Here is a 20,796-nt window from a genome sequence, read left to right on the forward strand (position 1 = left end):
TTGGCTCCTGAGATGTGATGAGTGAGAGTCTATGGGAGGAGAAAAGACTTTATAAGGTAAGGCTCCAAGGTAGTGGGGGACTTTGGCATGGTGTCGATGTTTAGGACTAAATCTGTGGTGGAGTAGTGAGGAGGCCCACAATGGTGGCCACAGTTTAGCCAGCTAAGTACCTACCTTTCCCTCTCCTTCCACCTCCTCCACCTTTAGATTTAATAGAGTTGTTAAACTACAACCAGTCTCATAATTTTTAATCCTTATAGTCTCAATTACTAGGTTACAATTTCAATATTTATTTAAAACTTTTTTGTTTGGAAAAATATCTAGATGATGATTTTAAAATATTTAGATAAGAAAGGAGGACCTACTCATACAAAAATATTTATAGTAGCTCTTTTTTTGTGGTCACAAAGAATTGGAAATTAAAGGGATGTCCATCAACTAGGGAATGGTTGAATAAATTGTGGTATATGATGTTGATGGAATATTATAGTTGCTGTAAAGGAATGATGAACAAGATGATTTCAGGAAGCTGGCCAAACTTTCATGGATGGTCTGCAGAGAGAAATAAGTAGAACTAGGAAAAAATTGTGAAATGATCAACTGTGACAGACTTGGCTATCATTCGCAATGCAATGATCCAGGTCAATCCTGACGAACTTATGACAAAGAATGATATCTACCTACAGAGAAAAAACTGCTAGTCAGAATTAAGACGAAAGTATGCAATTTTAAAATTATTTAATTGGGTTTATGTTATTTATATATATATATATGTAGAGAGAGAGAGAGAGAAACAAACAATAAAGAATTATGTTTAGCATGAAGATATATATATATAATCCATATTGAATCATCTGCCAGCACTGGGATAGTGAAGGGAAGAAAAGAAGGGAGGGATAGAAGTTTGATCATATAACTTAGGAAAATTTGTGTGGAAATTTGTTATTATGTATAATTAGTAAAAATATATACATATATATAAATATTCAGGTAAATTTCAAGAGTTATTACCAATAATCAATCAATAATCATTATAAATTTACAATATGTCACATACTGTGTCAGATGCTGCGAATACCCTTAAAAAACCAAAAAGACTATATTATAATTAGAAACTGTATCCAGAGTATAAATTGTATGGAGTAGTATTCTATAGTGCAGAAGCATTCACTATGTGCCAAGCACTTTGCTAAGTACAAGATATAAAGAAAGGTAAAAAATGAGGTCCCCTCTCACAAAGGAAAATTATTGGGAATGAGTTTCTGAGCTCACTGAGATACTGATAAGTACTTATACTTTATTCAAAAGAATCAAATTATACAAACTCCCTCCAGAACAGAAGAGGGTAGTCCACTGCATCTTTCTTCCCTTGAAAGGGGGAAAACCATAATTTCAGAAGGTAAGATTTTTTTCTTTGTCTTTTTATGGGGACAGATTATGTAGCCACTGTTCCATATATGGTGAAAATAAAAATAGTCAAGATTATTCTATAGTTTCAAAATCAAATGAGATACCACATTCTCATGAAGTCAGGATATATTCCAGGATACAAAAGGTATGTTCAAACTCTCCTTGACAAAGGTATTTTGTAAGGCCCAAAGGGAATTCTTATTGTTTTTACTAAAAATATAATTATTAATTTTCATACACAGTTATTCAATGAATTAATAGTTAGAATTATTCCTTACTATTAATTCTACCACGATTACAATACTGAGTATCTAACAGGATTAGATGTGGAGGATATAAAGCTCTAAAAAGGAATACAATGAAATATAAACTGATAAAAGCTGCTTTACCACCCTTAATGAGCTCATATTCTAAAGTGGAAGTCGACACACAAACAGCTTTGTGTCTACAGGATACATACAAATAACAAGGTAATAATCTCTTCAAGGGAAGGCAGGAATTGAAGTTGAGGTGAGCAAGATGGGAAGAATGTGATGGAGAAGATCTGGAAAAGTATCTTATAAAACATGAGATCTGAGCCAAGTCTTTAAAAAAGTCAGGGGATTCATAAAGCAGAGTGAAAAGAGAGAGAGAGAGCAGTCCAGGTATGAGACAGATCCATTGAAAAAAAGGGAAACTATCATGTGGAAGAAATAGCAAGAATGTAGCTGTTGCTAGATCATAAAATATAAGGAGGAAAGTGAAGTATAAGACTAAAAATATAAAGATCAGCATGGCTATAAAGAACTTAAAAAAATTATTAAATTGTAATGAACAAGCATTTATTTTTCCTCCTTCTCACCTATATGACTATTGGAGGTTAAGTGACTTGCCCAGGGTTACAAATCTAGAAGTAGCTAAGTCACATTTGAACTCAGGACCTCATATTTCTAGGCTCTGTCACCTCCCTTTAATACAAAAACCTCCAACAAAAAAACAAAACAAAAACCTTTGTAACAAACATGCATAGTCAGGCAAAACAAATTTCTATATTAGACAAGTCCAAAAATATGCTTTCTTTTCTGTTAAACCCATCTCGTGATCTTCTTTAAGCTTATGGCTTGTTCTGTTATAATTAATTAATATAATTAATATAATATAATATAATTAATAATAATAAAAAAAGCTTATCTTTTGTCTTAGACTCAATACAAAGTATTAATTCCAAGGCAGAAGAGGTTCCTAGGTAATTGAGGTTAAATGACTTCCCCAAGGTTACACAGTTATGAAGTGTAACACTTTCTACTTGTCATGTTGTACGGTCAAATGAAAAATCCTTAAAGCATGTAACACAGTTTCTGCCACATACTAGGGACTTTATAAATGCTTATGCTCTCCCTTCTCTTTTACTTTCCCCCTGTAGCAGATAAAAATTAGTTTCTCTGCTAGAAGTATTATATTTTATGAGGTTTATTAAAGATTAAGAATTAATGAAAATACAAGTAAGAAAGCAAGTGCCTAGGAGCACCAAAAGGCCCATTCAATTTCATTTACATCATGAGAGACGCGTCTGCTTGGAAGCGGAAGTAGGAGGAGAGCTCAATAGACTTTTACAGCCAGTTAAATAGAAATTTTGATCTCGCCCAGGTGGAAATCTCAGTGAGATTAGAGGGCATCTTGGGAACTAGAGCAAGGACTTCTGGGGATTGAAGTCCGGGGTTCAAATCTCCATTTTTATATTTCTCCGTATGATCCTTGTGGGGAAAAAAATTTTTTCCCCACAAGGATCATGAAAACATAATCAACTTAAGGATTATAATAATTTGAGGATAAGAGAAAAAAAAAACCAAACAAACCAATAATTGTGAGACGCATTGACAAAAAGCCAGTTAGGGAGCAGTCCCCTTTGGCATGAAAGTATAGATACAAATAAATGTTCAATCAACCACATCCAAAGTTCATTCTTGATCTTGTGCAGCTTATGGTCTGGAGGCTTCTTCATTGTATCTTCTCCAACTGTTCAGTTTCTGGATTCAGAGAGGTAGCATCTTTCTTTACCTAAAATTCTTCTTAAAAGGAATTTAAACTTTGCAATTTAAATAATAATATTTTTTACATTTTCCCATCTTGAGGGTGATTGAAAAATACAGGATCACTTAGGGATGCATGGCTGAGTTATGAGGTATATAAATCAATTGGCAAGAGAAATTAAAAAGACATCAGAAAAATCCAAATAAAAAAATTACTGGATGAAAATATAGACTATCAAAGTCTTATGTGTAAAAATTCTAAGTCAAGGAAAAATAAATCTATAACAGGTCCTTGAATCAGGGCCTACTTAAAATGATCTAAGCAATGAAGCATTTACTCAATCAGTAGCCAGGACTACAGAAAGTTACCACACTATAAAAGATAGAAAAAGGGACCAGATTATAGGAGTCAAGTAGGAGCCAAATTTGGGGATACTCGTCTGTATTTTCAGAGTGAGTGTGGACCCAAGGAAGGCCTATGGCATAACAAATGTTAAACATAGCAACCTCAAGTCTTCACACTAGGTTCAAGACCTTTGTATTGGCTTGGAAGTGCATCAATCTGTCCTGGACTGGTTTTTCTTTGGCCCTATGCAATGGCTCTTTTGTGTATATCTTGTCCTGGAATCAGACAGAAGTATTAAGCAAAGTCCCATAATTATTTTAAAAATAATTAGTGGCATCATTTTTATAGTCTCAAGCCCTTTGGGGCATGCATTAGCAAATGTATCTTAAACTTATATTACTGCAAAATAAAAAAAAATTAAAGAAAATCTTAATACTGGTGACATGTGCTTCAAATATAAAAAAGGAGAGAAAAAATAAAATAAGACTGAAATAGTATATTGCACATGCAAGAAAAATAAGAGTTTTAAAAATAAAAATGTAGCTTATAATCATCGGCACACTGTGTCAGCTAAGAAAATATAGAATGCAAGGATTTCTCACCAAAAATGAGATCCATTTCCTCTTCATATCTGGTCATGATCCACTGTGAGTGCAAGTATATGAATTGAGCAGTAGTACAAATATGTGGTTTCAATATCCCCAAAATTCTCAATAGCCCAATTAATTACAATAGCAAACACACACACTATCATATTTATACGAGTTGCTGTAAGGCATTTTAAAAGCCTATGAACTGATGGATATTTGTCACAATTTTTTTACAATCATAGCAAATCTTTCAACTTTGGTGAATATCTTTTTAAACAAAGTAAAACTCATTTTGGGTTTTAGAACATCATCAAGAAATCTAGAGATCATTATGGTGGAAGTAAAATGAGCTGAAGAGTATAAATGAGAGATGCTCCTTTTTTGGAGGCTTTTTAGGGGTACATGCCCTGGGATTAACTGCCCAACTTCCAGTCACATTTTTAGAAATGTGGGAAGGTTGGGGTTATAAAATGTATTTCATTTCACATTTCAGCTGTTAAAATGGGCCTTACACCTCGTGTTAAGGGCAGGCAAAAATGACCAGAGATTGTTAAAAAAAATTCTAAAAATCATGTCTAAAGAACCCTTAAAATCAATTGAGATATTTAGCACAGTAATTTTTCCAAAGGTTGTTATACAATTATAGCAATTTTCTGATGGAGTCCATCTATCCTCTACAAAGTCAAAAATAGAAAAGCTGTTTTTCATATGGGCTTACTCAATGCTTTTTCAGTATGGTTATAGGGGAAAAGCAACAGAATTTAACAGTAGTTAAAACTCAGTACATTAAAATGATTCAGTGTAACAGAATAGCATTGAATGCAGTGATATATGAACTTAAAATCACAAAGTTAAACCATAAACAAAACAAAGAGTAAAATGCAATAGAATACAGAGATTTTAATAAAACACTGGAGTCTGAAATGCCTTGAAAATATAACCTTGGGTCTCTTTAAAGTTCCTAGGATTTTTATCCATTTATATGCCTATTGTCAAAAGGTAGGAGAATGGTCATGGTTAGGCAATGGGGTTTAATTGACCCATCCAGGGCCTCACAGCTGAGAAGTATCTGAGGCCAGATTTCAACTGAGGACCTCCCATCTCCAGGCCTGGCTCTCAATTCATCGAGCCCCTGAGTTTCCTCCCCATAGTAAGAGTGGATTTTCGGAATTTCAAAGTTGGCTAAAGAGTTGCAGGAAGCTGATTTTTTTCCCCTGGCACACAGGTGAAGTAAATGAAATTATCAATATAGTTAAAAGATATCCTTTTAAATACCCCATGCTTGTAAGTTCCTATTTGGAAAAGTCTCTTCCTTCTTTTCCTTTCTTTCTCCCCTCCTGTGATTCCCTGCCCCCAGTCCACCTGGAGGCTAATAGTAGCCTAAGGGAAAATTACTCCCACTTTTTACCAGCTGATAGAAATGAGTCCTGAAGAAATTGGGTCTGCTACCAGCAGCCTGGGTGATGAGCCATCTGGGTCGGAGGCCAGAGGTGCGAGAATCAGCTGGGCCAGGTGAGCAAAAGACCAGGAGCAGGGGCCACGGTGGTGTGTGTCACAGAAACAGGCAGGCAGCAGCAGGGAGGGTGGGGCAGCGGAGCAGGAGCGATTAAAACAGGTCCAGATTACAAGCAACAGTAGCCGAGTCAGGCTGGTGGGACGGCCGGAGTGAAGGCTGGAGCTGATCAAGATGGTTTTCTAAAAAAGCATCTTGGAGAAACGTGGCTTAAAAAACAAACTAGGCACTAGCTATTAAAGACTGAACTTAAAAGATCAGACGATTGAGGGTATTTCGTTTTCCCGAAGTGGTAAGCCAAACTGTAGCAGATAAAAACTAGTTTCTCTGCTAGAAGTATTATATTTTATGAGGTTTATTAAAGATTAAGAATTAAAAAAAATACAAGTAAGAAAGCACGTGCCTAGGAGGGCCAAAAGGCCCATTCAATTTCACTGTTTACATCATGAGAGATGCATCTGCTTGGAAGCAGAAGTAGGAAGAGAGATCAGTAGACTTTTACAGCCAGTTAAATAGAAATTTTGATCTCGCCCAGGTGGAAATCTCAGTGAGATTAGAGGGCATCTCGGGAACTAGAGCAAGGACTTCTGGGGATTGAAGTCCGGGGTTCAAATCTCCATTTTTACACCCCTTCCTTTTTTCTTATTTTCCTTTTGAGGTGAATGCATTTCTTCACTGTTTTCTACCCTCTGCCCAATTCACATGAAAGTGAGGTTCCAGGTTCACCTATTCTCCTCACTGTTTCCTCTTTTGCATTTATTTTTACTCCTACTCTCCAATTATATGAAATACTTCTCCACTCTATTCTTCCGTGGGGTATCCTTTTTTCCTTCCCTTTCTTTTTTTAAGATCATTAAAACAAACTGCTCCTAGGGTCCTTAATGTTAACCAGTTGTCCCCTAGACCCCTCATGTCATTAAAGTTCTGAAAGAATATTTTTTATCACCACACATCCCCTTTAGAATGCAAATACTATATAAACTTCATCCTTCTCTAATTCATTTTTTATTCGTGTTTACTTTTTATGTTTCTACTTACCCCAGTAAGCAATAATTTTTTTTTGTTTTAAGTCTTTTTGACCTTTTGAAATATTATAGTCCATGCTCTCCCCCATTTTTTGCAGAGATAGCTGCTAAGTTTTATCTAATACTGATCATATAGCTTCTTGGCACTCAAACTCGTTCTGGATACTTGCAGTACTTTTTCTATATATTCCTAGTTCTTAATTTTGGCTATGCAGTTCTTGGAACTTTTCATTTAGGGGTTTCCTTCAAGAGGTGATAGGTGGACTTTATTTTTACTTTGCCCTTTTATTCTCATATATCCATTCCTCTTCCTTAATCTCTTTTCTAGGAAGCACAGTAGATAGAGCTTCAGAGAAGGCATCAGGAAGACCCTAGTTCAAATTCATCCTCAGATACTAACCACCTCTGTGACCCCAGGCAAGTCACTTAATCCTGTTTGCCTCAGTTTTGTCATCTGTAAAATAAGCTGGAAAAGGAAATTGCAAACTACTCCAATAATTGCCAAGAAAACCCAAAATAGGGTTATGAAGAGTCAGACATAACTGAAATGACTGAATAATGTATTTTCCATATCAATTGTTTTTTGATAAATCTTATTTTTTCTTCTATTTTTTCAAACTTTTTATTTTAATATTTATTCTTGTCCCAAAGTCATTAACTATTGTTTGATCCATTCAAATTTTCATAACATCTGTTACTTGGGTTAGATTTTGTATTTCTCATGCTAGCAGTTCACTTTCTTTTCAAATCTTTCCTCTAAAGCTCTCAATAATTTTCTAAATTTTTTCCTCTCATGCTCTCATTTTATTCATGATATTTTTAATTTAAAACATCTCATTTCATTTCTTAGAGGGTCAAGCTTTGTCTTACTTTTAATCTTTGCTTGTTTCTTTTGAAGTTATTCTCTTCTGGATTTATGCCTTGGGCATCCCTGGCATCACAATAAGTCTTTATCCCTTTTTAAAAATTTACTCATTTTAATCCAACCTTATTTATCAGATTAAGAGTCTGTGTTAAGGCCAGGCCCTATACACTAACAGTAGGACTGTATTTTCTTTATACAATCCGAGAGAATTATCTATAGTTCTGATGTTACTTTCTCTAGGTACGGAATATGCTATGCTCTTCTATGTCCCCTTACCCCCAAAAAGTTGTTCTTCAGAGAAGTAAAAGGAATTTTTAATGAAATAAACAAGAGAAAAATTCCAACAAAATAAATGAATGCATGTGGATTTTAAGAAATTACTCACCAAAAGGTACAAAATGATAATAAAATCCAATATTTGAAAATGTCCATGGTAAACATTTAAAACATTGCATTTACTGAGAGAAAACTGTTTTGCTATGACTGAAGGATCAAAGGAATTTGAATCAAACTAGATCCTTCACCCATGTATAAATAGTCTAAGCATTATATTTCATGAAATAGTACAATAAAATTCCTAGTGTAAGAGGCAAAATTATGAAATGCCATAAATCTAATAATTTTATTCAATTAGAAAGGAATAGGAGAAAAGGATGGGGGAGGGGGGAAAGAGAGATATAGATTACTTTCCTTGCTGTTCCATTTGACTTGCTGTTCTGTGGCCGCCATGTGGACCCTCTACTTACTCATGCAGAAGTCCAGCCAACATCAAACATGGAGGAGAAGATACAGAAATCCTCTTGCCTCAGTTTATCAAACTTTTTCTCTGCTCACCGACTCTCATATGTCACATCTTAGGAGCCAACTGTGGCTTTCTATTTTGCCTGGATCACCTAGGGAGGCAGTTCAGGGGAAATCCACTCTGCTCCCTGTCTCCTGGTCTCTTATCTTCTTTTTCATTCTGACTAACTATAGAGGGCATCAAAGTTTTGATTCTATCCTCATGACCAAGTCCCCTCAATGATTTCCTTCACATACTAGAAATATCAAGGCCTACTATGTAACTAGGTGCTATGCTGAGAATAGGCATTAGGGATACAAAGAAAGGTGAATGGCAAAAATAGGACCCCCCCCCCAAAAAAAAACAAAAACAAACCAATAGTCCCTGCTCTCATGGAGCTTCAAAAACTAAGAGGGTAGACAACATGCAAACAACTATAAACAAGATACATACATATACACTGGAGTTCATCTCAGAGGGAGAGGGTACTAAGAATAAGGAATAATGAGAATGGCTTCTTTTATAGAAGGTGGGACTTTAGTAGTGTTATATATATTTTTGAATATAATGTTCTTATAAGGGTTTTCCATCGTAATTATAAGGTAAATTTGAATTATCTTTAGGTACTTTCATTTCTGTAAAATATCTGTAAATATCTATATGTAATATGTGATTTGCCTTTTTCAAGATGTTTTGATTGCTTTCTTTCTTTCTTTTTACTTTACTAATTGTAGAATACATTTAGTTTGAAAGATCCATTTGGGGAAAATATTTCTTCCAAAAGGATCTCAGGGGGGAATATGTTGATTTTAAGGATTTTAAACTAATTTATTCTGTCTCATTAAGAACAGATGTATTAGGGAAGAGGCAAAGTTGTAGTTTGGATACTGTCCCCTTTAAGAGGGAAGAGAGAGAATTTCCAGGGGCTTCTTTAAGAGGTCTAGATAAAAGAGAGGCAGTTGGAGAGTTCTGGACCTGTCTCTTGGCCTTCCTCTCAAGAACAGGTGGCTGGGTCTATTTTCTGACATAAAAAGAAGATTTTAATGACTTTAGATACTGTTAGAGAGATGAGATACTAAACTGATAAAGAGTTTTTACTGAGCTTTTCCTCTCTTCACCATAGGGGGCGCTGAAGAGCTGTTTTTGTGTGAACTGATATAGACAGTTGAGCCTTTTTACTTTGGCTTGGAGCTGAGAGGAGGCGCTAGGCCAGTCTCCTTTACCTGAGAAGAAATTGACAGTTGAGTTTTTGGGTTGACTGAAGATAGAGAACTAAAAAGACATTCATTTACTAAGAGGGCTCTTCTTTGAGAACAGAGCTAATTGCTAGACTGTCTGTGTTCCCTGAAAGCTGACAGCTTTCTCCAGTGACAGGCTCTCTGACTTGGGAGAGAGGTCTACTGTGTCAGATTCTCAGAATCTGACAGATATATCTGATAAGTTTATTTATATATATATATACATTTAAGGAGGATAAAGAAGACTGTATAAATTTGAATAGGTTTTAGAGAATGATTTATGATAGTTGAGAGTAAATTTAAGTCATTAATATTATATAACTAGTTATATAATAACTAGTTATTATATTATAAACTAGGAGAGTATTTTTAATACTATATTATGTCTAAAGTTCAAACCCTATGCTAAAAAAAGGAGAGAAAAAATAAGACTGAAATAGTATATTGCACATGCAAGAAAAATATAATAAAAGAGTTTTAAAAATAAAAATGTAGCTTATAATCATTGACACACTGTATCAGCTAAGAAAATATAGAAAGCTCCATGAGGAGCAGATTTTGGGGGGAATTTATTTAGATATATTAGCATAGGGTTTGAACTTTAGACATAATATAGTATTAAAAATACTCTCCTAGTTTCAACTCTTATTTCTACCTTCTGTTTTCCTTTTTATACCTCTCCTCCATAACAAATTCACATTGTATTATAGACTATATTCGGCCTTCATTACACCACCTGAAACCAGCTTTAGCTGAATAACTGGTCATTACCATATTATTATTAATATAATAGTTCTAACAGCTTAGTCCATACCAGCTCTAGTCTACTTGCTACAATTCAATATATCAGTTTTAGCTATATCAATAGCAGCTTCAGTTTGATCCTAACAGTAGGGAGATGCAGTATCTTATCTGAGGAATAGTAAAAAGGTCAATGTCTTAAGGTGTATAAGATTGGAAAAGTAGGAACAGGTTACGTTATCAAAGACTTCGAAAGCCAAACACTTTATTGCAACAAATCAGCATATTGTTTTGGTCAACTTGTCATCTTTCTAACAATACTGAATGATTAAACATCAAACATCAAATTGACGCCAGGTAGTCGACAGGAGATGATGTCATCTGTGCGACCCCAGAAAGAGGGAAGGATAAATTTCCTTTACATACACCCCCACCCCCATTCTTTGGGAGACCAGCATATTAAATTAACCTTGACAAATAAAATAACCAAATCATCATTGAGATTTCTGACCTATTTGCAAAATTATTAAAAAAAAAAACAACAAATTTCCAATCATGTATCAATAGCAACAGATGAATAGCCAAAGATCTTAAAATGTAAACAGACCTATAAAAAAGGCTTTTAACAGTTTAGATGGAATCACCTTAAACAGTCTATGGAAGAGTATGCACAAGACTTATAAAGAATCAATATGAAAAGGTTGCAATCTGCACTGATGAAAGAATGAGCAAAATCTAGGAGCTTACAAATCCATTAATGTGGTTAAGATATATTATTCTAGCATCAGGAAGCAATGGCTCAGAAAATCAGCTGCTGCCAACATCACTGATTACAAAAAATGATTTACATACCCAGGTGGAACTTTTCTTGGTGCTTTAGTCTTGCAAATCGTGATTTGAAATGCTCTTCACAATAGGTGCACTTAAAGGGTTTGTCTTGAGAATGAAGTATCATATGTTCCTCTAAGTGTGGTCTTCGAGTAAATGACTTCTTACAAATCTAAAAATACATTTTCAAATAAAAAAGTCTAAAATAAAAATTAAATAATAAAGAAAACAAGTCATAATATAAATAAGATACTTTTTTTGGAACAAATTTCTTACGGAAAAGATTTTCAAAGACAAAGTACAGCAAAAGCATAACTTTTACAACAGGCAAGGGATTGGACCTGTGTTTACACTGCAACAGAAAACTCAGAGGAAATTCCTTCTGCCAAAACAGGCTGATACCTTGCCAGCAACTTAAAAGTTTTAGAGAGTTGTCTAGTAAAAAGCCCAAAGTCAAACTGCCAATACATACCAAAAATAAAGCTTGAACTGTTTTTGAGGCTAGCTTTCTGTCCATTGTTTCATGTTGCTTTCCATTAAAATGACATTTTTTATTTAATCCTCACAACACCACTTTAAGGAAGGTCTTGTAATTTCCTCCCATTTTACAGTTGAGGAAACTGATGCAAATGATTAAGTGATTTGCCCAGGGTCACACAACTAGTAGTTTGAGTCTAGATTTGAATTCAGTCTTCTTGATTCCAGGCCTAATACTCTAACCACTTTGCCAGCTAGATTCTTCTTTTACCATGCTGTATCATGAAGTTTTGTCACCTTGTATATAGTTTGTTGTACAGTTACTTGCAAATGTTGTCTCCATTAAATTGTGGGGAGGAGAGCCAGAACTACCTTTTACTTTTCTATCTAAATTGCTTAGCACACTACCTAACACAGAAGGGGCACTAAATAAATTGTTATTAACTAATTATTCAAGAAAGTAATCATGAAAAAAAACCACTGTGTAAATGTTTTGAACTGTTTAATTTTTTTAAACAAATATTTAGTGATTAAAAAAAGGTTTCTAAAAGTATGGAAGAAGTCAAAATATTAAATAATTAAAAAAAAGGAAAGGTTGACCTTAGGTGTATATAAGTAATTAATAAATAACTTCATTCCAGAGAAAATTTTAAAAAGCCTATAATGAGAAGAATTAATCACTCAGTCTGCACATGATCTTCTCTAGTCCTGGACAAAGCTAAAAGTTGTTAGTCCCTAAGTTTCAGAAGAGAAATTCAATTTACTATCACCTGTGGCATTTCCTTTTACTTTTCTACCATGACAAATTTCATTCATTCAACAGATAATTGAATACTATGTCCACAGATAGAGAGCCTCAAAGCCAGCAAGTCCCATATCTGCCACATACTAGATGTTACCCAATCTCAGTGCTCTAGGTAACTCACTAAGGCTACAGGCTGGAGAGGACATACCGACTTGCTCTGTACAGGGTATTCCCTCACCTGGGAGCTCCCTATTCTACTTTTCTTTTCTCCCTGTGTTTGAGGCACTGTGAAAGGTGTTAATGATAAAAACATAAATGAAATACAAGTTTTTGCTTCAAAGAACAAATCAAGAGAAACAGGACAGGCATACAAATAACTATGAAACAAAGTACTATAGATAGGTATACAAAAAAAAATAAATTAGTATGCTTTATACATATGTGTGTGTGTATATAAATACAGTATAGTTAGGATATTAGCACACAAAAAAAATAAAGTTGCCCAGCAAATTTCGTCAGACTGATCCAGCTCTTTCATGTTGACATGACAGGGGAAGTCCTATCTGGTGGAGAGACTTCCGATCGCTTCAACATCTCCAATAGCGTGAAACAAGGCTGCGTCCTTGCTTCGGTGCTATTCAACTTATTCTTCACCCAAGTACTACGACATGCTGTGATGGATCTAAATCTGGGTGTCTACATCAAATACCGACTGGATGGCTCACTATTCGACCTTTGCCGCCTGACCGCAAAAACAAAGACAACAGAGAGACTCATCCTGGAAGCTCTCTTCGCAGAGGACTGTGCTCTCGTGGCCCACAAAGAAAATCATCTTCAAACCATTGTGGACAGGTTCTCCACCGCAACAAAACTGTTTGGCCTGACTATCAGCCTCAGCAAAACAGAGGTGCTGTTCCAACCTGCACCAGGGAGGCCAACGAACCAGCCGTGCATTACAATCGACAGCACACAGCTTTCTAACGTCAACACTTTCAAGTACCTGGGCAGCACCATCGCCAACGACAGGTCCCTAGACCACGAGATTAATGCCAGGATCCAAAAGGCCAGCCAGGCACTTGGGCGGCTGTGCTCCAAAGTCCTCCAACACAGAGGTGTAAGCACTGCAACGAAGCTCAAAGTGTACAACGCAGTGGTCCTCAGCTCGCTCCTGTACGGTTGTGAGACATGGACACTGTACCGGAAGCACATGAATCAGTTGGAGCAATTCCACCAACGCTCCCTCTGGTCAATCATGAGGATCTGATGGCAGGACCAAATCACCAACCAGGAAGTCCTCGACAGAGCCAACTCCACCAGCATCGAAGTCAAGGTCCTCAAAACCCAGCTACGATGGTCTGGACATGTCATCCACATGGACCCACAGCAAATACCAAGACAGGTGTTCTATGGTGAACTGTCAGCTGGACTCAGGAAAGAAGGTCGACCAAAGAAAAGATTCAAGGATCAGCTAAAGTCAAACTTGAAGTGGGCTGGCATTAGTCAGAAGTAGCTGGCGAACCCACATTAACCATGCCGCCACCACCTTTGAAGATGAACGACGTTGACATCTTGCCACTGCGTGTGAACACTGACACCAGGCCACAACCGCACCTCCCGTAACAACTGGCGTCCCAGGCCCCATGTGCCACAAACTCTGCGCCTCAGACTTTGGACTCCAAACCCATATGAGGGTACACCGTAGATGAAAACGCACAAAGACAATTGTCATTCTCGGTCACTGAGAGACTACTACTAGTTAAGTACACAAAAAAAGTATAAAGATGATATGAGATTTCAAAAGAGAGATTATTTTGAACTGAGAGAATAAGAAGCAGCTTTGTGGAGGTTGTATTTCCAATTCAATCTAGAAGGGCAAATAGGATTTCTGCCACTGAAGATGGAAGTATGATAATTCCAGACATAGGAGAAAGAATGAGAATAAAAGAATCAGATACTAGAGAATGGTAGGAATGAAGACATGGAAGAGGAAAAAAAAACCCTTTGATTTACTTATAATATGATAAGTAGCTCAATTTGGATAGTACTTAAGAGAATATCAGAGGAAATAAAATGAATGGTATACTAGAGTACAACTATAGTAAGCCTTAAATGCCAGGACAGGGAATTTGAACTTTATTCAGGAGACAGGGGCAGTCATTGAAGATTTTTAAACAATGGAGTTATAAGAGCTTTGCATTCAGAAGATAAGCAATGTATTGGAGTCTGATTTAACAAATATTTCAGGTGAAAGTTAATATAGGCCTAACCTGGGACAAACAAGAAAAGACAGGAGAGATGGATATTGTGGAAAATTGCAACAAATGTTCTAGTCTGATAATTTCTTTATGAATCCTAACTTTCTTGTCCATAACTTACACTATGTATGTCAAAGTCAGAATTCAAATGATCCTTTCAATCCAAAACATTAATCAAAAATCTCTTATTAAGCACCTACTATGTGCCAGGCAGTGTGCTAAGCAATGGGGATACAAAGAAAGCCAAGTCTAAAGGAGATGACAACATGCAAATAACTATGTGCAAACAAGCTACATAATGAATAAATTGGAGATAATTAACAGACAAAGAACTAGAATTAAGGGTAAATGGAAAAGGCTTCCTAAAGATGGGTGGGATTTAAAAGAAGCCATTGAGTCCTAGAGTAAGAGATGAGGAAGAAAAGAATTCTAGGCCTTGAGGAACAGCCAGTGAAAATGTGTAAGTGGGAAGATAGCATCTTGCTTGAGGAACAGAAAAGAGGCCAGTGTCATTGGATCACAGATAACAAAAAAGGGAATAAGGTGTAAGAAAAGTGGAAAAAGGTAGAAGGAAGGCATGTCATAAAGGTCTTTCATACCAAACAAGGAATTTTATATTTGATCTTGGAAAAGACAAGGAGTTACTGAGGATGGGAGTAAGATGCTGCACTTAAAGAAGATCACTTTGATGGCTGTGTGGAGGACAAACTGGAATAGGGAGAGACTAGAGGCAGGCAAATCCATCAGCAGGCTATTGCAAGAGTCCAGGGCTGGAGTGATAAGGTCCAGCACTAGGTTAGTAGCAATGTCAGAGGGGAGAAAGGGGCTCATATGAAAAATGCCACAAAAATAGAATCAGTAAGACTATGCAATAGATTGTAAAGAAGGTGAGAAGCAGTAAGAAATCAAGAATGAAATCAGGTTTGCAAGTCTAGATGAGTGGAAAGATGATACAATAAGAAAATTTGGAAGAGGGGAGGGTTTGAAAGGGAAGAAAATGAATTCAGTTTTAGATATGCTGAGGTTAAAATGTCTATAGGACAACCAGTTCAAGACATCTAATAGGCCAGTAATGGCAAACCTAAGGTATTGTGGACATGCCTGTAGTCACCCACTTACATTCCTCACTTCATCTGCCCCTCTGCTCAGCAGCCCAATGAGAGTTCTTCTTCCCTCTCCTGTCTGAGGTAAAGGGGTGGGGGTGGGGGATTGGTGTTGTAGTTGGGAGGGGTGGCTCACATGTTGCATAGGAGTGTGGCATGGATGGCAGCCTGTTGAGTCTGTGGTAATGGGGATTCCATTGTTGGAGAGGAGCTAGGTTTGAAGGGAACATAGTTCACAACGTGACACATAGCTGCAGGGGAGCAGAGCACTGGGGCCGATCTCCTCCCCCTCCTCTTCATGTGTGCTTCGCATTACCCTCCCCTCTGCCCAATGGAAGAGTTTCCTCCCTCCCCTGTCTGGGGTAAGAGTGGGGGAAGGTGCCCATGTACTCCATCTCTAAAAGGTTCTCCATCATTGCAATAGGCAATTAGAGATACAAAACAGGAGATTAGAGGAGATTATGGCTGCAGATACATGAATCATCAGTGCAGAGATAATAATTGAATCCCTAGGAATCAATGAGATCACTATAAGAGCAATGAATGAGACATGTAGGAGGAGAACCAGGCCAAATAAAATAACATTAAATTTATTCCTAGTAAATTTTAAGTTATACACTCAGATTATAAATTAACTTTTAAAAATATAAAATGGAGAAATCATGGATTCTATAACAGGCACATCTCAAAAAATTCGTGAATCACAAGTATAATAGGAGTAAGCAATATGACATGACTACCCAAAAATGCCAAGGCTCTTTCAGGCTGCATTAAAAAATATAGATTCCAAAAATAAGGCAATACTTGGGTTGTACTATGCCACAATTGACCTCATCAGCAGTAGTGTGCTCAATTGTAGGTGCCACTGGAGGATGGCTAATGATAAACTGGAGATTGTGACAGAGAGCAACTAAGATGGTGAATGACCTCATGTTTATGCCATGTAAGGACTGACTAAAGAAACAGGAGATATTCAGAAGGAAGAAGACTCCAGGTAGTCTGATAACTGCCTCCAAGATGCTGAAGGACAGTTACACGGAACAGAGATGAGATTTGTTCAACATGGCTCCAAAGAACAGAATGAAGAGCAACTTGTATAAGCAATAAAGAGACAGATTCAGTATTCCTCTAATAAAAAACGTCCCAACAATCAAAGCAAATCAAATACATAATCATCTACTTTAGGACATAATGAGTTTAGCCTAACAGAGTTTGTCTGATTTTAACTTTAAACAAAAGCTGGATAACCATTATTCAGGTATGGCAGCTAGGGGGCATAATGAATAAAAAACTGTACCTGAAATCATTAAAAACTACAATCCTATTTTAGACACTAGCTTCATAATCTCGGGCAAAACATTCAACCTCTCTGTTTCCTCATCTGTAAAATGGGGATAATACCTACTTCATAGGATTGTGAGGATCAAATGAGAAAAAATGTAAAAAGTTTTGAAAACTTTACAAGTGCTATATAAATGACAGCTATTATCAAGTATATATCTATACACACACACACACACACACACACACACAACTTTTAAGGTTTACAAAGCACTTTACAAATATTATTATTACTACCATACTATTTGGGATTTTGTTCAGGTATGTTCTAGACAGCCACTGGGAAACTCCTTTCAAATCTAAAATTTTAAGATTCTGTATGAGTGCTGGCCTTACAGTAAAGAAAACCCCTTACATTCTGCTGCATCTTTTTATGCAACTTGGGCAACTCACTTAAAGGTTAAACTCAAGGTGAATAAAATTACAAGCTAGTTTCTCCTATCTGTAAAATGGGAATAATAGTAGCAACTATGTCACAGGATTATTTTGAGAATATAATGAGTTAATGCACGCAAAACAAACCTTTGCAACCTTTATGACAGTATGTATATTTCAGCTATGATTATTGTTTTACACAAAGGAATCCAAGTCCTAAGGATGTCAAATGATGGTGCCAAGATCAGTGAAATGCTGTTTCCCTTATCCAGCATTAAATACATTTGGCTCCTGGGGTATGTAATTCTTAAATACTTAAAACGACCTACTATAGTAATTGCAAATCAAATATAAACTGTAATAGATAAGTACATCATATTCCCAGGTCTCTTCTGACACTGTCATTACCCTGATGCAGGAGAAGGTCCTTATTACCCCATGCCTAGGCTTCAATAGCTTGCGCTCCCCACAAGTCTATGACTCAAATCCATCCTTCACTCAGCTGTCAAAGGGACATCCCTAAAGCTTAAGTCTGACTATTTCTCTCACTCACACCCTGTGACTCCACCCCCCCCCCCCCCCGCCAACATACCCAATACTCATTAAAAAACTTCAGTAGATTTCCATCAACTCTAGGTTCAAAAATAAAATCCTTTTCATCATTCAAAGCCCTTCACAACTCTCCTCCCTTCCCACACTTTTCTAGTCTACTCCTTATAACTATACACTGTGATCCAGGAACACCGCCTTAGTTACTATTCCTTGAACAAGAAATTATCTCCCTGCTTGTGCATTTTCACTTGCTATCCTCCATCCGTGGGATGTTCTTTCTCATCTCCAACTTCTAGCTCTCCTGACTTTTTTCAAGTTCTAGCTAAAATCCTACCATCTCTAGGAATCCTTTTTCAATCCCCCTTAACTCTAATACCTTACCTCCATTATTTCCAACTTCTCCTGTATAAGGCTTGTTTGAACACAGTCATTAGCATGTTGTCTCCCTTAAGATTGAATTGCTTGAGGACAAGAATTGTTCTTCATCTTTCTTTTTATCCCAATGTTTAACACAGTATAGGCACTTAATATGTGTTTATGTACGTACTAACTAACTAACTAACTAACTAACTAACTAACTAACTAACTATATATATATATATATATATATATATATATATATATATATATATATCGATGCCAGTCAAGTTATTTCTTTTTTTTAAACCCTTATATATATAATGTATATTATATATATGTATATGTATGTATATGTATATGTATATATATGTATATATATATATATATATATACTGTGTATTGGCTCCAAGGCAGAAGAGTGGTAAGGGCTAGGCAATGGGGGTCAAGTGACTTGCCCAGGTTCACACAGCTGGGAAGTGGCTGAGGCCGGATTCAAACCTAGGACCTCCCACCTCTAGGCTTGGCTCTCAATCCACTGAGCTACCCAGCCGCCCAATCCACTGAGCTGGCATATATATATGACTGGCATATATATATATATAAATTTCTTTTGAATACAGTTAATAGGATAATTTGTGTGCATTATTTTGATAAAGTGTCAATAAGCTTCAGATCCATGTAAAATGTTTCGTCTTTGATACCTAGCTTTTTGGTACTTCAAAGAGTCTATTTCTTTAATGTGAATGCTCCTTTCATTAATGAAAATCACAACCTATCCATACCATCTCTCCCTCTGTAATAAATGTTCACTTTCTTCCATAATTCCTCCACAAAGGATCTAACATGTTAGAGGCCTTCCTCTGAATCTTTTCCTATTTTGTATATCAATGGAGCAGTCAGGCTGTCTATCCCTAGCCACCAATTTTTCTGATAATACAGTACCTCAATGATATCCCTTATACAGTTTCTTGCATGTAGATGATGACTGGAAAAATGCATCTCTCCATTCCCCTTTGTGTCATCTGCAACTCTGATTCCTCAGAGGTGGTGGTGTTCTAAGATTCAAAACCATAGCATATTCCTGGAAGAATATTTCTGTTTAAAAGATGGATTTATCTTATTGCCATAAAGGGCAGTAAATAGGCATAGCATGTTTTTTGTTTGTTTAGTTTAGTTTAGTTTTTAAAGAAAGAAAAAATAAGCTCCTTACATCACATTTCCAACTTTCACTCTTAGTCTTCTTGATGGAAATAAATTCTTGTGCATTCTCAGGATGAAATCTATAATGGAAAAACAAGGATGATTTGGATACATTATCCCCTTTATCAAAGTAATGCAATTCACAAAAATATACTTAATGATCAAAGATAATCAAGGATTAATTTTTCACTCAAAATATATGCATACATATTAGTAATTAATAAAATTTTAATGGAGTCAGAATTTTCTTTATGTAAGATATGTTTGAAGAGGGAATACACATTCAAGTTGCATAAACCAATATTTTATAGCAACCAATTCTAGCTGTTTTAAGAAAATCTGCTATGATTAAACATCATTTTATGGGACACAGTCATTTCACCTAATAGTTCTCAGTATAAGCATAAGCAAAATAAGCCTCCATGAACATGAATAAAATATAAACATATTAAGAGTTGGAACTATTTAGTTTTTATAAAACTGCTTAAGGCAGTTAGGTGGTACAGTAGATAAAGAGTGCTAGGCATGGAGCCAGGAAGATCTGAATTCAAATCTGGACACATAAATTTACTGGCTGCATAATCCTGGACAAGTCGTTTAACCCCATTTCCTTAAATTTTCGTGTCCTTGTTCTTAACAAGAGCTGGAAAAGAAAATGGTAAACCACTCCAGTATCTTTGCCAAGAAAATCCCAAATGGAGTAAGGAAGGATTGGACACACCTAAAGACAACTCGACAACAAGAAGTAGTTTTTGTATACCTAACATAAAGTACAGTACCTGTCTAATAATATGGATTTAAAGTTTGTCAAAATTAATCCACAATTATTTGTAAATACTATTGATCTGGATTTTTGTGCAATTTAAAAAAAAGCTAAAATACATCCACCCTTACGGATGCTGTCTAAATGTAGCTAACTCATAGAAACACACCCTATCTTTAGGCAATTAAGCATAACAACTTAACCAAAATAGAAAATTAAATGGACTCTTCACAAATTTGCATTTCTCAAAGTTTTAGATGGTACAATGAACAGAGAACT

The 20,796-nt window shown here is 36.1% G+C and overlaps 1 protein-coding gene across 1 annotated transcript in view; it reads right to left on the reverse strand.

Moving 5' to 3' along the window:
• Positions 1–20,796, reverse strand: part of ZBTB41 (zinc finger and BTB domain containing 41) — a 65,759-nt gene that overhangs the window by 22,247 nt on the left and 22,716 nt on the right. The window contains exons 4-5 of the mRNA XM_001367611.4: positions 19,765–19,834; positions 11,371–11,518 (exon numbers count right to left, since the gene is read on the reverse strand). Of these exons, the coding sequence (XP_001367648.1) occupies positions 11,371–11,518; positions 19,765–19,834 (218 nt within the window). The remainder of the gene's footprint in view (positions 1–11,370; positions 11,519–19,764; positions 19,835–20,796) is intronic.

This window comes from Monodelphis domestica, chromosome 2 (genome assembly GCF_027887165.1).
Source record: "Monodelphis domestica isolate mMonDom1 chromosome 2, mMonDom1.pri, whole genome shotgun sequence".
Classification (NCBI taxonomy): Eukaryota; Metazoa; Chordata; class Mammalia; order Didelphimorphia; family Didelphidae; genus Monodelphis; species Monodelphis domestica.